Source organism: Empidonax traillii, unplaced genomic scaffold (assembly GCF_003031625.1).
Source record: "Empidonax traillii isolate 1590-97213 ecotype Southwest subspecies unplaced genomic scaffold, ASM303162v1 scaffold73:size1297144, whole genome shotgun sequence".
NCBI lineage: Eukaryota > Metazoa > Chordata > Aves > Passeriformes > Tyrannidae > Empidonax > Empidonax traillii.
Genome location: NW_020955266.1, coordinates 1,244,000 through 1,258,777, shown reverse-complemented (window position 1 = coordinate 1,258,777; position 14,778 = coordinate 1,244,000). Strand labels below are relative to the sequence as shown.

The 14,778-nt window shown below is 47.7% G+C and overlaps 1 protein-coding gene across 1 annotated transcript in view; it reads left to right on the top strand.

Annotated features, from left to right (window-relative positions):
- The first annotated feature begins 2,920 nt into the window (after positions 1–2,920).
- ACSF2 (acyl-CoA synthetase family member 2) overlaps positions 2,921–14,778 on the top strand; it is a 36,783-nt gene continuing 24,925 nt past the window's right edge. The window contains exons 1-7 of the mRNA XM_027880677.1: positions 2,921–3,031; positions 7,960–8,155; positions 9,891–10,019; positions 11,016–11,069; positions 13,184–13,302; positions 13,526–13,688; positions 14,112–14,207. Coding sequence (XP_027736478.1) covers positions 2,943–3,031; positions 7,960–8,155; positions 9,891–10,019; positions 11,016–11,069; positions 13,184–13,302; positions 13,526–13,688; positions 14,112–14,207 — 846 coding nt within the window. The 5' untranslated portion in view covers positions 2,921–2,942. The remainder of the gene's footprint in view (positions 3,032–7,959; positions 8,156–9,890; positions 10,020–11,015; positions 11,070–13,183; positions 13,303–13,525; positions 13,689–14,111; positions 14,208–14,778) is intronic.

The window sequence follows — 14,778 nt, the reverse complement described above, 5'->3', positions numbered from 1 at the left end:
CACAGTCTCCACAGTCTAAGGGGTGAATTCCCTCTCGTCTGGACTGTTACCCCATGATGTCTCTTCAGAGAGGGAACGCTCTCCCTTGCCACAGGAGCAGAGCACTCTCCTGATGTGCTGTGGAGAAAGTCAGTGAAAGAGAAAGGAGCCTGCAGCAGAGCCAAATTAGTGTTACCAGGTAATGGGATTACAGTGAGGACTAACCTTGAATTCCCTGATCCCTGTGTGATTCATGGTGTACAGGACCTTGCAAAGATGTTTTCACTACTGAAGCACATCTACCCCATGGATGCATTAGCTAGTTTTTAAGCTGGCAGTAAGTCTCTTCCAACACCCAGAAACCAGCATTAGCTCAGCACAGAGGGAACAGTGACCACAGGAGTCTCTGAGCAAAGGCACCCCAAACCATCACACAAGGATTCACCTCATAGAAAGTACAATAAAATCTGCCTGAGTTTAAGGCACTCTCATGCAGGAGATTATAGAAGTTTCTTGAAGCATGGTATTGTTCCTCCAAAGGTGACCAGAAACTAAAGAGCCCTCATCTGAGAAGGACAAGATCTAGTCATCCAAGAGCCTCTCCCATCCCTCAGCTTTTCACAACAATATTTGGAGACCAAGGAAGGGCCAGAGAAGACCTGCCCCAAGGAATAGTGGAGGAGCCTCTCATTGCCAGATCTCTGAGGAAGGCAAGTGCTTGCCGAGCCCTGCATTACCCTGAGGTAAAAAAGGACTCACATGAAGTGTTGTGCAGTTCCCCTTTGTGGCTGGCACATACAGTTCTGCTCCAGATGGGCTTTGGGGGGACCTGAGCAAGACCCTCTGCATCTCTGGGAAAAGTCCTTGTCTGTGCAGTGCTGCAGGGAGTGAAATCTGAGTTTGCAAAATCCAAAAACAAATCCAAGAGCTTTTGGCTCTTAGAAAAAATGAACAGGGGTGTAGATGGGTTACAAAACCTACCTGCTTATTTGTGGGTAACTTGAAGGCAGATTTTTAAATCTCCATTAGAAAGGAATGACACCTTATGCAATGGTGTATGAAGCGGTACTGCTTCAGGCGACCTTTGCTTTGACAATCTTTAACAAACATAGCCAAATGTCAAGGTCACCTTAACTTCTGCATAATTCTTCATTTAATTCTTTCTTTAACCAGGATTCACCCCGTGGGCTAATGATTGTTACATGGGAAGATCAAGCCAAAAGTCAGCTTTATCTTTATTTATTAAAGGAGAGGTGTTTGCGATTCCCCCCCCCCCCCAGTGGTTATACAACACTGAGCCTTCAGATGCTCCATCAGCACAGACAAAGATAATTGCTCTGTCCTGTCCTGAAACAGTGAAAGGACAACTTCTGGCCATGAATGTCACACAGCCTTACATCACCTGTGGGAATCCAGAAACTCACCTTGCTGCTGCTTGCAGTGGACTGACTTGGAGAGGTACCTGTGCATGTACACTAGAAAGATTTCAAAGGTCCACAAGACAAACCATAACACGGGGCACATCTGTGCTCTCTGCTAGAGGAAGGCTGCAAGAACATCAGCAAGGGGAAGGGAGCAGGAACTGCTGAGGGCAGCAGGATGAACACTGTCAATCTAATCCTGATCTAGCAATCCCTACTGTGACCCTGTGGGCCTAAGCTGGCCATACCATCCTGGGGATGGAGAACATTCCCAGACCCTTTGTGGATCTCTGTGTCCCCTCTGCAGCCATGGCAAATTTTTCACATTTCAAGGACAAAAATCTCCCTTTCCCTACCAAAGAAAATGTTATCATGCTGCCACTGAACAAACTCATTTGCAATGAGATGTGCATTGCAGAAAATCCTTCCTGTTTCTAAAACCAAGTTTTAGACACCAGAGGTCTGGTGGCAGTTGGTATTTCACTCTGTTACGAGCACATTTATGGCTTTGGTGTCTGAGATTCACCATTCTGAGGCCAATATTGATGCTCTTGTTCATCAGCACCCTTGTGCTCGTCATGGTACAGACACTGTGTCCAGGTACACTAATTGCAGCTTCCACCCAGGCAGAGCTGCAAAACGCCTACAGAAGCAGCCCACGTCTCAGGCCAGCACTGGCAGCACTGTTTGGTTAATGCCTGTGTGGTATTCAAAAGACACAGAGCATTTTTGGGCTCAAATTTGTACTCCAGCTTAATTAGCTTTTGGCCATTGCTGCAGGCCGCGGCCAGACAGGCTGTCAGTCGTTTCAAGCGGGGAAGGATGATGTGTCACCTGTTCATCATCAGTGCTGCTGCAGAACTCAGCTGCACCGCGCTCCTCACCTGGTGCCTGCCCACACCTCTGCTCTCGGTGAGGGGGCCTCATCCCTGGAGCAGCTCTGCAGTTCCCGGCTGGCGTCTCCTCCTCCCACAGGAGGAGCCAGGGAGTGCCTAAAGCTGTTAGTGGGGTGTGGTAACTGATAACTCACTGAGTGGATAGTGCTGGAGGTCAGTTGGTGTCTCCAGGGCACAGGCACCAAGTGATATGGGTGGAGAAAAGTGATGTTGGTTGCCTCGCACCAAAGTTCACCCCCACTCGTCTGGGTGGAGGGGCTCATTTGGGGTGGTTGGGGTCAGGCAGAAACAGACTGATGGGGCAGGCGGGGAAGAAGAACGGAGTGGGAACGCACAGGGAAGGAGGTGCAGGGCTTGGGCAGTGGACTGGCCGAGGACGGGGCAGATGCCCGGCGGGACCCTGCGCTGCCAGCCGTGTGCTCCCTCTGAGCCCCCATCCCCGCACTCGGGTGGGCGCTTTTCCTGCTCCCCGTCCCACCCGGCGCTTCCTCGCGGCCGGCGGAGGGTCCCGGGGCCCCGCAGCCTCCGAAGATGGGGCGGAGCGGGGCCGGGGCGGGCTGGGCACCGCCCCTGCGCTCCGAGCGGCGGGACCGGACGGGACGGGCCGGGTCCCATCGGGTGTCCGCGTCCTGTTGCCACTGGAGGAATGGCCACGGCCCGGCTGGCAGCGCTGCCCCGGCACGGGCTGCGGGTCCTGCGCCGCGCGGGCGGCAGGCGGGGAGCCCCGCCGGGAAGGTAGAGATGGGCTGGGGACCGGCAGGGAGTGTGGGGGAACGGGGAGTTCATTCTTGGAACCGAGGGCGCGGGATGTAGGGGATGGGTGGCTAATGGGGAACAGGGGGCTGTGGGTGAGAAGGAATGGGGCTCTTAGAGGTTGGAGGGCTGTGGGGTCTGGCGATGGGGCACTGTAGGGCACAGAGGCTGCAGACCATGTGTGATGGGGACAGGGGCTATAGGGCAGCTGTGGGTGTCCAGCCAGGCGAGTGGCTGCATGCGGGGAGGGCAGGTTCGTCTCGGTGTGTGTCATTGTGCCTCGGCTCCCCTAAAGTCCCTCCAAAATGGGAGGCAGAAGGCTGCACCCCCTGGGTCTGCCCACCCAGCTTGGGAGGGGAACGGGGGAAGGGAGGAGCCCTGCACAGTTTACGGAGCAATGTTCAGGCCAGGGCTGAACTTTCTTTATGCAGCAGCTCCGTCCTGATTTCAGTAATATCAAACATATCAAATGGCTTCTTCACTCTCCTTGGGCGCTCTGACTTGCAGGCAGTGTTCCTGTCCCCCTGAGGTCCTGCAGACCCCCGGGTGGGCAGGGTGGTCAGGGACACAGCAGGTCCAGGGCACTAAGGACCTCTGGATGGTTCAGGTCAGTTCTTTATTTTGCTTTCCTTCAGTGCCGCCTCTTGGAGCAAGTTTGTGTGAAAGAACAGCAGTGGGAAGGCAACTGGCTTTGGGAAAGGCTCTGAAGGATTAGCTGATATTCAGAGTCTAATACTCACTGGGAGGAATGACTTTCAAGAACCACGGGGGTTCCTTGTTTTTCCACAGGCAGGGCTCAGGTGTTTCTTTTCAGCTGGTTTGACATTAGGAGTGAGGTGGCTGAAGCCACCTCATCGTGGATGCTCCAAGATTCCTTCTCAAAATCTTAGGAAATTAGATCAGAAGGGAAGCATGACAGAGAGTTCACTACAGTTCACTCTAGCCCAGAAGTGAAACTGTAGGATAGGAACACAAAGCTCTTGGAGAAGACGACCACAAATTTAGACAGTAAACTCTTTCTAGTAACATTATATTAAAAAAAATTTATTAAGTTCTGCTCCTAGGCTTATTTATCCTTTTGAAAGGAAGAGTGCTGAGGGCAGAGAAGCACAGTAAAAAACATAACCAGAAAATCCAGAAAGTTGCTGCAGAAGGAGTCTGAAAACCCTGGGAACTTGATCCTTCCTCAAACCAAACCAAACAAACAAAAAAGGAGAACCTAGTTAACTGTTTAGTCAACAGAGCAAAGAAGAGGGGAGGTCGGAGCAGGGCTAACTTTCACCATCCTTTTATTGCAATTGTTTTACACAAAAGACAAAAGCTCTTGCTTTGTGGGGAGAAGCTCCTGGTAGATGTCCATGAGCAAAGGAACTGGCAGGAGAGCCCATGAACCTTTCTGAGTATGAACTCTGTAGTGAGGACAGTTCCTAGGCCCTGGAGGACAAGGCTTTCACATGGATGCAGAGGGACTGGTCAGGTCAATGTCCTTCACGCTGAACAGGGGACAGGCGATGACGCCTCTGCCTTTGCCTTATGTTCCTTTCTCATCCCTTTTGATAATTTCTTTAGAGACTGATGAAGAGTTAAAGGTGAAAACAGAGCTAGTTATCTTATATCAACAACTCGAGACTGTTGATTGGGGCTGTTCCGAGATAAATACAAATATCTCCTAGGATTAGTCCAGAGTGCTTGCTTCACTCTGATCCTTCTGTCAGGCAGGAGAGCTCTCTGGGATTGCTGGGATCTGGCTGCTCTCCTGCCTTCTGCATGGAACAGGAGGGGGATGCATTTTCTCCGGTCTCTGATGTCTCTCTGTTCAGTTGTTCTCGTGCTTCAGGGTCATGGAGTTTTTCAGGATCAGCCTGGAGATGAGGCTGGCTCATTTGCAGGCACTGCGGGCTGTCTTGCTGCTGAAATGTGTTGCTAACAGAAGACATGTGCTCTCCAAAAGTCGTGTTTTACAGTCTGTGCTGACACCCAAGAGCAAGTAGAGTTTTATTTGCTCTCTTCCAGCTGAGTCAGGGAAATGAGAGCTGCTGTAATATCATACCATTGGTCTTGTTTTATCTCCAGCAGCACTGGAGGCTTTGTAGGAAGAGGTGAAGGGTGAATTACTTGTTTTCTGTAACAAAGATGAACACAAAGATTATTTCTAAATCCTTTGGACCCTTTCTTTGTAGAGATCTCTTGATACATTATTTCAGATCAGATACATACACTTCTGCAGGCTGTAGGCAGGACGGAGACCAACCCCACGTGATTTCCAGCACGATGTTGCTGATTATGAACATATCTTGTATCTGCCTCATTCCTTCCATTCCTGACCTCCAGTGCTTCCAGGAGCCTGCTGTGTTTTGTCTCATGCCTTTCACTTCTGCCACTGCCAGCAGAGAAATGATGCAGAAATGTTGAAGCACATGTGAATGTCAGACCAGAATTTGGGGAGCTCAGGCTCAGTCAATTGTGAATTTTGCTTTAATGGATTTGAAGAAATGATGTGAGTTATTGCTTTGAGAGGAGTCTGTGACTCTGGGTTATGAGCATGAGATTTAGCCATTAATTTCAGTGCTGCTGATGCTTTCATTTGAAAATGTGAATGCTTGAGACCTCTGAGAGCAAGCTGTGCATGTGTTCACACTGTGGGGAAAACCAGCAGTCTTTTCGCAGTGTTTTGGAGCACGGGGATTTATAATGACATCTTTTACTGTCCTTTGATGCTCTTTCATCCCCGTATTCAGGGGTAGGGAGGAAGCCAGGCCGTGAAACCTAGACCTCTGTCATTTGGCTCTGCCTTTGTGCCTTCTTGCATTTAGTGTAAAAGTCTGGTTCTGCAAAGTCAGTGAAACCTGTTGGCTCTTCAGGCCTGGAAAAATACTGAGATAGTAATCCCAGAAAGCCTGATCTGTGTAACGTTTTGCCAAGACATGCCAAGACAGTGTAAGATATTACCCTTTTCACTGGCAGTGAAGCCTTGTGCAAGTACCTCTTTGGAAGGTTGACTGCGGAGAGGAGGAGACTTTCAGCTGGAAGCTTTTGATTTTGATTGAATTTTCTCAACCTGGATTTTCTAATCATATTCCCTCCCCTCTCCAGTTCTCTCTTTGTGATGTTGTTTTGTTTTTACCAGCTGGTTCCTTGGGTGGTGTTCCCTGAGGAGGAGCTATGCAGTCCGTGAAAGGCTTGTCTTTGCTTGCTCCCACTCCAGGCCAGTGCTGAGCCTGCTTGGCTCCCAGTGACCCCTGGACAGTGCTCTGGGAAGTTCTCTTGCGCAACCAGGTCAGCAGTGCTCTCTGCCTGCTCAGAAACATCCCTGTGCCTCAACTGGCAGAGAACAGCAGGGGATTTAGGAGCAGGCTCTGCTGAAACTGGAAAAGACTTGGCTTGAGGGAGATGCAAGTGTGGTTGTCTCCAGTAAATGCTTTAGCAAACAACCTGAGGGTTCCTTGTCCACCTTCTTCTCTGAGACCACCCTGTGACGAGGAACAGGGAATTCTCTGGTCGCTGTTTCAACCAACAAGTGTCAGTGGCTGCTGCAGCTTTTACTGCTTTCCCAGGAGCGTTTGTCCTCTAATTGGGTTAAGGAGAGCTTTTTCAGCCTTTGTTTTATAGAACCTATATTTATAAAGGCTTTTCTTCTGCTGAGCTTTCTTTCATCTCCTAGTTTATCTATGTACCTTGCCCAGGAGCTTTCAAAGAGTAGTTCAGTTTAGGACTTGCCCTCTCTCCTCCTCCTCGGGCAGCTCTACAGCCTTGATGTGAGTTGCTCAAGAGCCCTGAGAGGAAAGTTGTCTGAACAGAGCGCAGTGGGAGTTGCACAGTCCTCCATCTGCTGAAAAGCAGTGGGGGGAAGAGGCTCAGGTTATTTGCTTGGCTCTTGGAGCAAAATGCCCCATGAAGGTATCATGACCAAACTTCACCTCACAGAGGAGGTAACTCCATGCTGGGGCTTGTTTCTTGTGGGCAGGAAAATAAATCTTTTGTGGTAAATGGCACCGTGTCTTTGCAGAATATCGATCCCATAATGAATGGGGGAAAATTGAGTTTAGACTGAGCTGGTTTTGCTGTCTAATGCTGGGATCCCCCCCATTAGACACTGAATCTGCAAACACAGCCTCTGAGCTATGCACCATCCCTCAGTGCTCCTTTTCTGCCCCGGGCCTTGCTCTGCTCAAACCTCTCCCTGCCCTGCTCCTCCCTTCCAGTCCTGTGATTGCTGTAGGGATCATCTCCTCCCTGCTGTATTATTGCCTCTGCACTTCTACCCCTCATGTCTCTGGTAGCTCCTCATTTTATGGATGCTGTCTGCAGTTCTGTAAACCTCTTGTGTTCCAGCTGGCAGAGACTGAGTACCTACAGTGCTTGCTTTTGTACACACAGACCATTCCTTTGCAGATGCCTCAGTTACAGCTCAGCTTCTCTGAATTCCTTTGAACAGTCTTTATTCTGCAGGATTAGACTCTTTTCCACTGACAGTTTCGGAGACCAATCTCTGACTTTAATTTTAATTTTCTCTTTTTCTGTTGTCTGCTCTTTTTTCAGCCAGTTGAGGGAATTTATCTACAAACTGGTTTGGTTGTGTTCCTTCCCAGTTATTTATGTTGCAGAAAGACCCAGCCCAGTTGCCATCTCTCAGTAAACTGCAGAGTCCATGGTCTGTCCAGATGTCCTGACTTGTCTGTGTAGTTTTCACTGCTGGTGGGTGATGGTAGGACCAGGCTGTGCCCAGTCTGCAGGGCTGGTGGAGGCTCCTTCTGCACCAGGGAGCAGGGTCCTGGTTTCCCACGGAGGGATGGAGGCTCTGCAGGAATGTCCTTTGTGTACTCCACATTCTGTCGGCAGGTGGATAATCCCTCCAGGTGGGGACAACTGTGTGGACAGATTGTATTAAATAGACTCCTTTGCTTTCACAGTGCCCTGCACACGAGGGTGCCCTCTGTCTCCCCTGGAGTGACCAACAGCTATGCCCAGGGGCCCTTAGACATTCCCCTTCTCGACAAAACCGTGGGCCAGTGCCTGGAGGGGACGGTCGAGCGGTTCCCCGACCAAGAGGCCTTGGTGTTCTTCCGGGATGGGGTTCGGAGGACGTTTGCCCAGTTCAAAGAGGAGGTGAGTGCCTGGTTCACCCCTCAGGGAGCACAGGTGGGTGGGTAACCTCAGCAGATACGGTGGATAAATGGAAAATGGTTTCATTGCCCAGCTCAGGACTGAGGTGTGCTGTGTGTCCCCAGCAGGCACTGATGGGCACGTGCTGCCTTTGTCCTGCTTAGAACCTGGAGATGAAATGGAGGAGGCAGTGTATGCAAACTGCTTGTTGAATATCCCAGAATGAACTTTCATACCTTAAAATTATCACCTCTATCTGATGGGTTGTGGGCTGAGTCAGTGTTTTCTCCACTGGAGTAGACTCCACCTTCTGTATTAGTCGTTCTGACTATCAGAGATCCTGGGTATGTGGAAGGTTTTTATCTAAGCCCAAAGGCAATGGAGCAAAGTCAAGGATTAGGGCTCACTATTCCATGCACAGGTGTGTATGGGTATATCTATGTGTATGAGTGTGTGTACATATTGCTTAAAATATATGTTTAGCTGGTTTCGAAATCGAGGGACAATATTTCAAGACTAACTACCTGGAAATTTTCTATTAAGTATACATTATGATCTTGGATAGGAGGACTTGTTTTTTTTGTGAAGGTTTTTTTTTAGGCTTAGTATGGTTTGGGTCACATCCATAAACAAGATTAGCTGTGCTCACCCTGATTTTAAGAAGTAGGCTGTAATTCTGAACTAAATCAGAGGATAGCTTTTCTTCAGATTCATATCTCCTACATGGTAAATTTCATCAGTTTATTTAAGAACACAGCAAAACTATAAAAACTTTCCTGAATACCTCTGAATATTTATTCATACATCTGCATGCCTGACACACACCATCTCAAAAAATAAAGTAGTTGTTAATATAGTGACTGAATTCAAGTTAAGGAATCACTGATTCACAGAATCATTAAGATTGGAAAAGATCTCCAAGATCACTGAGTCCAATCTTTGATCCCCACCTTGTTAATGAGACCAGAGCACTGAGTGCCATGCCCAGTCATTTCTTGAACTCCTTCAGGGATGGTGACTCCATCACCTTCCTGGGAAGTCCTTTCCAGTATTTAACACCCCTTTCAGTGAAGAAATTTCTCCTGATGTCCAACCTGACCTTTCCCTGGTACAGTTTTCCTCTTGTCCTGTCCCTTGTTCCCTCGGAGCAGAGCTTGACCCCCCCCCTGGCTCCACCCTCCTGTCAGGGATTGGCAGAGAGTGAGAAGGTCCCCCTGAGCCTCCTTTTCTCCAGGCTGAGCCCCCCCAGCTCCCTCAGCTGCTCCTCAGAGGACTTACAAAGATAGGAACCCCAAACTGGTCAAAAATCACATTATACAATTTTCTTTACTCGAGTCCTTTTCAAAGTAAGTGATATCCCAAAAGGGAGGCAGATCCAGCAGTGTGGATGAACCCAGCATGTGGGTAAGGCTTTGTCCTCAGTGTAGGTGATGAGGAGCCAGGCGCTAAGTAGTCCTAGAGCAAGAATTAACTTACAACAGTTTATACCTAATTGCCTATTTTGGTTTCCTTTCTGCTTTGTGGTATTGTTCCAGGCTTTTTATTTCTGTGCTTTCAGTCAACCTGCTGAGCAGGTGTGTGCTCTGAGGCTCAGAAGCTGCTGCAGCCTGCCACGGGACATTCTGTGCTATTTCAGTTGCAAAGATGATGCTTTTCCCCCAGAAAGCAGTGCCTGGAGACAAGTGAGTCCCACTACATCCTGTGTGTGATGCTGAGGCTCTTGTCCTGTGTTTTACAGGTGGACCAGGCAGCAGCTGGGCTTCTGGCTCTTGGCCTGAGGAAAGGAGACCGGCTGGGGATGTGGGGACCCAATAAATACGAGTGGGTTCTCATGCAGTTTGCAAGTGCCCAGGCAGGAATCATCCTGGTAAGGAGTTTGCTGTGTCTGGGTTTTTAGCAGTCTGTTGGGAAAGGAAACAAAGAAGCAATAGGAGATACTGCAGAATAAAGGTTGTTGTCTTTATTTTTTGCGCTCTTACCTGGCACATTGTTTATAACTGAATGAGATATTTAAACAAGGTCTGTGCAGCTCTCTGCATCTTTGTCCTCCACTCTGTAGGGAAACACACTGCAGAGGATGGAGCAGTGAGAAACTACTGTGAACTAACTTGCAGCAGCTGATGACAGAAGGAGATGTGCTTTTGCCTGCAGGACCACTTTTTGTGGGATGCTGCTGTCCTAACTCGTAACCAGCTGGTTAGGTCCCATCCAAATGTATTGCTCCAAGGCACAAATGCTGACTTAAAAATCTAGTCGAAGCTGCATATCCCCAAAGGCAGTTTTAATTTGATAATATGACCTGGCATATTCACCAAAATGCACCTTATTTGGGCAGTAAGGTCTAAAACCAGCCTTCTGGTCTGTTCTTTTCATCCTGGTTTAGCCCAGTGTCTGCAGGAACAGGGTGGAGGAATGTGGCTCTGTATGAAGCTGGGAGTGAACTCAATTCCAGCAGCCAATACTGCTTCTGTGGAGAGCTGGACTGGAGAAAGTATTTTCTCGGTTGTCCATCAAGAATCCTGACTTGCACTTGAGTTTTGATCTAGTTTAGTGGATTAAATGTCTGCCAGTGGGACAGGAGGTCTGGTTTCTGTTTTTGAAACTCTGTTTTGACAGTGTGACCTCCCTCACATAAATCTCTTTTGGGACTGTTTTCTTTTGTGCAATCACTGAATTTGGATATTTTTTTTTTTTCTGTGGGTGGGGAACCCCTCTGGTGGTGAACTCTTAGTTTTGTGTATTGGAGGAGAGGCTTGGAGTGTGGCCTATCCCTGGGAGAACTTTTCTGTTGGAATATGTGCTGGGGGGAGGATTTTCAAGGCAAGGGTAACTCTGATCAACCTTCTTGTTTCTCCCTCCTCAGGTATCTGTGAATCCAGCCTACCAGGCCTCTGAGCTGGAGTTTGTCCTCAGGAAGGTTCGTATGGCACTCACTAATTGACTTGTTGTGAAAACTCCTACAAGCAGCATCTGGGAGAGTACACCTACCTGAATTAGAGCCTGCAATGTGCAGAGCACCAATCAGTTTAAGCTGCTCAGGCTCCTTAGCTCAAATAACAAGGAATTCAGGTTATTAGACATTTGATAGCTAAAAAATTAAGATTAAGAAGCCGATTTGTTCATCTGTTGTTTGTTCGGCTTTAAATCAAAGGGGAGGGAACACTTCTGGGTGTTCCCAGCACCATCCAAGTTTATTGTTTTACCTCAAAAGTGGATAATTTCTAGCAACTGAGAGAGACTTTTCTCTTGTATCAGTAACTCTCTAATTGGGCTGTGGGGCTGCAGTTTGAATTCTCATTTCATCCTTCGTTTAACCCTCTCGCAGCTCTCACTGGTGTCACTCCTGTTCTTCTGTGCAGGGGTTGGACCCAGTGCTGCAGTGGAGCCTGTCTCTTCCAGGCTGGATGTCCTCCTGCTTCTCTCACCCTCTGGAATGTGCAACTCAGTACTTCCCTTTTTCCCCATTGACTTGACTTTTGTTTTCCTTTCCATCTCCCTGTGTGAGATTTTTATTTTCTCCTCTGGTGTAAATCTGCAGTGTTGATGGGGTGAGAGCAGAAATGTGCTTCAGCTCCATTGGGGATTGCTCCTGTCTTGCCTTCCCAGGTTTGCCAACATTCCCAGCTTTTCTGTGGACCTTTGGCACTGGGATCTCTCATTTTCTTCACCCTGCTAATGATTTGCTTGTGTTTGTTGATTTGCACAACAGAATTCCTGAAGGTTTTAGGGCTTTGCCTGTTGGATCCTGTCCGCCTGTGTGGCCCCACTGGTGCTCTATCAGGTTCTCTCCCTTTGGGATATATGGAAATGTATGCAGAATAACAATACCTTGCAGTCCTACTGTATTTCCAGGGCTTTGCAAAAGCAAACTGATGATGGGTTTCGTGTTCTTGGAAGACAGGTCTGCTGCCATTCAGGTTGAAACCAAGTGGGAGGTGCCCAGCCAGAGACCCTTATCTCATACAGCATCAGCCCTGCAAAGCTCCTCTCCTCACATAGGATCTGTTTTTCAGAGCTGGTTCAACCAGAACTGCAGTTTGAAGGAGTTAATAGTAAAAAGTTACAAAGGCCCAAAACAGACTCAGTCCCCTGGGTGCTGGGCAGCCTGTTCCAGAAAACAGAGCAAATGTTTATCTTCCTTTCTGACAAAGCCCAGAGGGTACTTACAAATAATTTATTGGTATGGCCTTGGTCTTCTCATTTCCCAAACTATGGGAAAATTATGAAAACAGTTGAGTAAATCATTTCTGTAAATAGTTTATTTCTCAAGAATGCGTTTTTTGGAAGATGAAAGCAGTTTGCAAATCTGGGTCAAATTCAGCAAATCTCCTCTGCTGAGAAAGAAATGAAAATTCTTGGAGTAATTAAGGCGCTTTATTTGGGGATTATGTAAATGTAAGGGTTGAATGAAAAATGTTTTCATTTTCAAAATAGCTAACACTTTAAAAAGATGTGAAAAAAAAATCTTAGGAAAAGGAACACCTTATGAAAAAACTGCCACAATAAAATCGTGTCTTGGCCTTAGAGGAGGCTTTAGGTTTCTTTGTTTCTCCAAAGCTCCTTAAAATTCCTCATTTCAGACCGACACAAATTAATTTGTTTTAACTTTATTTATTTATTCATATTTTGGGACTGAGTTTTTTTGCTAGTGTTGAGACTCATAATCTGAAACATCAGTTGCTTGCCTTGTGCTCACAACAAGGAGTGTTGATCCTGGGCAAAGAGAGAACCTCAGGCTGCATCTCTGCTCTCTTGCCCAGCAAAAATCAAACAGCCCATCCTGATCCCGGCACTGGGGAGGAGCGAAGCACTGACTGCACACCTGGATCCAGGCTTGGAGTGCTGGGTGTGCAGTGACAGCACCCTGCCCTGCCCTTGGTGGGTTTTATGAATGCACAGACCTAAGGGCTATGTTTGATTTTGTCCTCAGTGAACCTCCCTGTGATTCCTGTGTTGGTGGTGGCTGCTCTTTGTCGTGTCCTGACCATCAACCCAACGTGACTGCTCACGGGTTTCTGTCTCCCTCCACAGGTTGGCTGTAAGGCACTCGTGTTCCCCACTCAATTTAAAACACAGAAATACTATGATATTCTAAAGCAGTCATGTCCTGAGATAGAAAAATCCAGTCCAGGGGGAATAAAGAGCAAAAGGTGAGTTAAGAACATCTGGTGTCTTTGCACTGACCCCGCAGCCGTGTCCTGCCTTGTGTCCCCTCAGCTGCACAACTCAGGCCTTGGTGGAAGGAGGACCTGTAATTGGTCTCATCTGAAGAGAATTTAGGCTGGCCTGGAGGTTTGCCCTGACCAATGTGCACCTGTGTGGGCAGTTTTCTCCTTGTTCTGTTATTGCTGATGCTGTCTTTCTCTCTGCCAGGCTACCTGACTTATCCACTGTTATCATGTTGGACTCCAAGCTGCCTGGCACCTTTCACATGGATGAAGTGATGCAGGCTGGGGACAGCAGTCATGTGAAGCAGCTAAGGGCACTGGAGCAGACCCTGTCCTGCAATGACCCCATCAACATCCAGTTCACTTCAGTAGGTGCCGTGCCTGCTCCGTGTCGTTGAGTTTCTTACTGGGGACATGGGGAAAGATGTGTGTGGTGCTGAGCATCCCATTTCCTTTGCCTTCTGCTCTCTGAAAACAAACTTCCAGCTTCTGCTGTGGGATGGAAGAAGTGTTCTAGCATTTCCCCTTACTTCTTCCGTTCTTGCTGCTCAGCCCCCTGTCAAGGGCTGATGGAAATGAGAGGGTGTCAGGTGGATTCTGTTCAGCTGAAGTTTGTTTTTTGGTGTGGTTTGGGATTCAGATTCTGTTAAAGAAGAAAAAACAGTCTTCCATGTCTGATTGGAGAATGAAGTGCGAGATCACCCCAGGGTCTGCCTGGGAAATCTCTGCAGAGCAGACGTAGCTCGTCCTCAGAAAAGGTGACATCACTGCATGTCCCCCGTGTCTTCCAGGGGACAACGGGAAGCCCCAAAGGAGCCACCCTCTCCCACAGGAACATTGTGAATAATGCCCATCTGGCTGGTCTGAGGCTGGGGATCACACAGCAGGTGGGTTTTGGGGGGAATGCAGTTTGGGGGGGGTCTCCACTGCCACAGAGAGACCACGTGTGTGGGGAGTGGTGGTGCTTGCTCAGAGACAGGGCAGGATGTTTTGCTGCAAATGGCATTGAGGGATATTAATGCACAGTATTTTGCATTTCAATGGAGTTCATTGACGTTTCATTTTAGTTTCATGTGAGGCTTTTTTTTGGGGAAAAAAAGAGCTATCATTTTGTGGGGGAAAAATCATGAAATTATTCACTTTTCATTTTGGTAAATACTCATTTCAAGTAATTACAAGACTGGGTGTTAGCTTTGAATTCTGTTAAATGAGGTTTTAATTTGGTTTACATGACTTCATTTAATGTCATGTTTACAGTCTCATAACTCTTATCAGGGTATGACCTCTCTATTTGTAGTTTCTTTTAAAAATTGTTAAAGGCAAATATATTTTCTTTTGAAGTTCTGAAGTATTTATTTCTAACATATCAGCTATGATCCAGAAAATAGATGAGTTGCTTCAATCAGTCTTCGGAGCCTTTGGTGTTTAAAAAAAAAAAAAAAACCAAAATAAAATAAT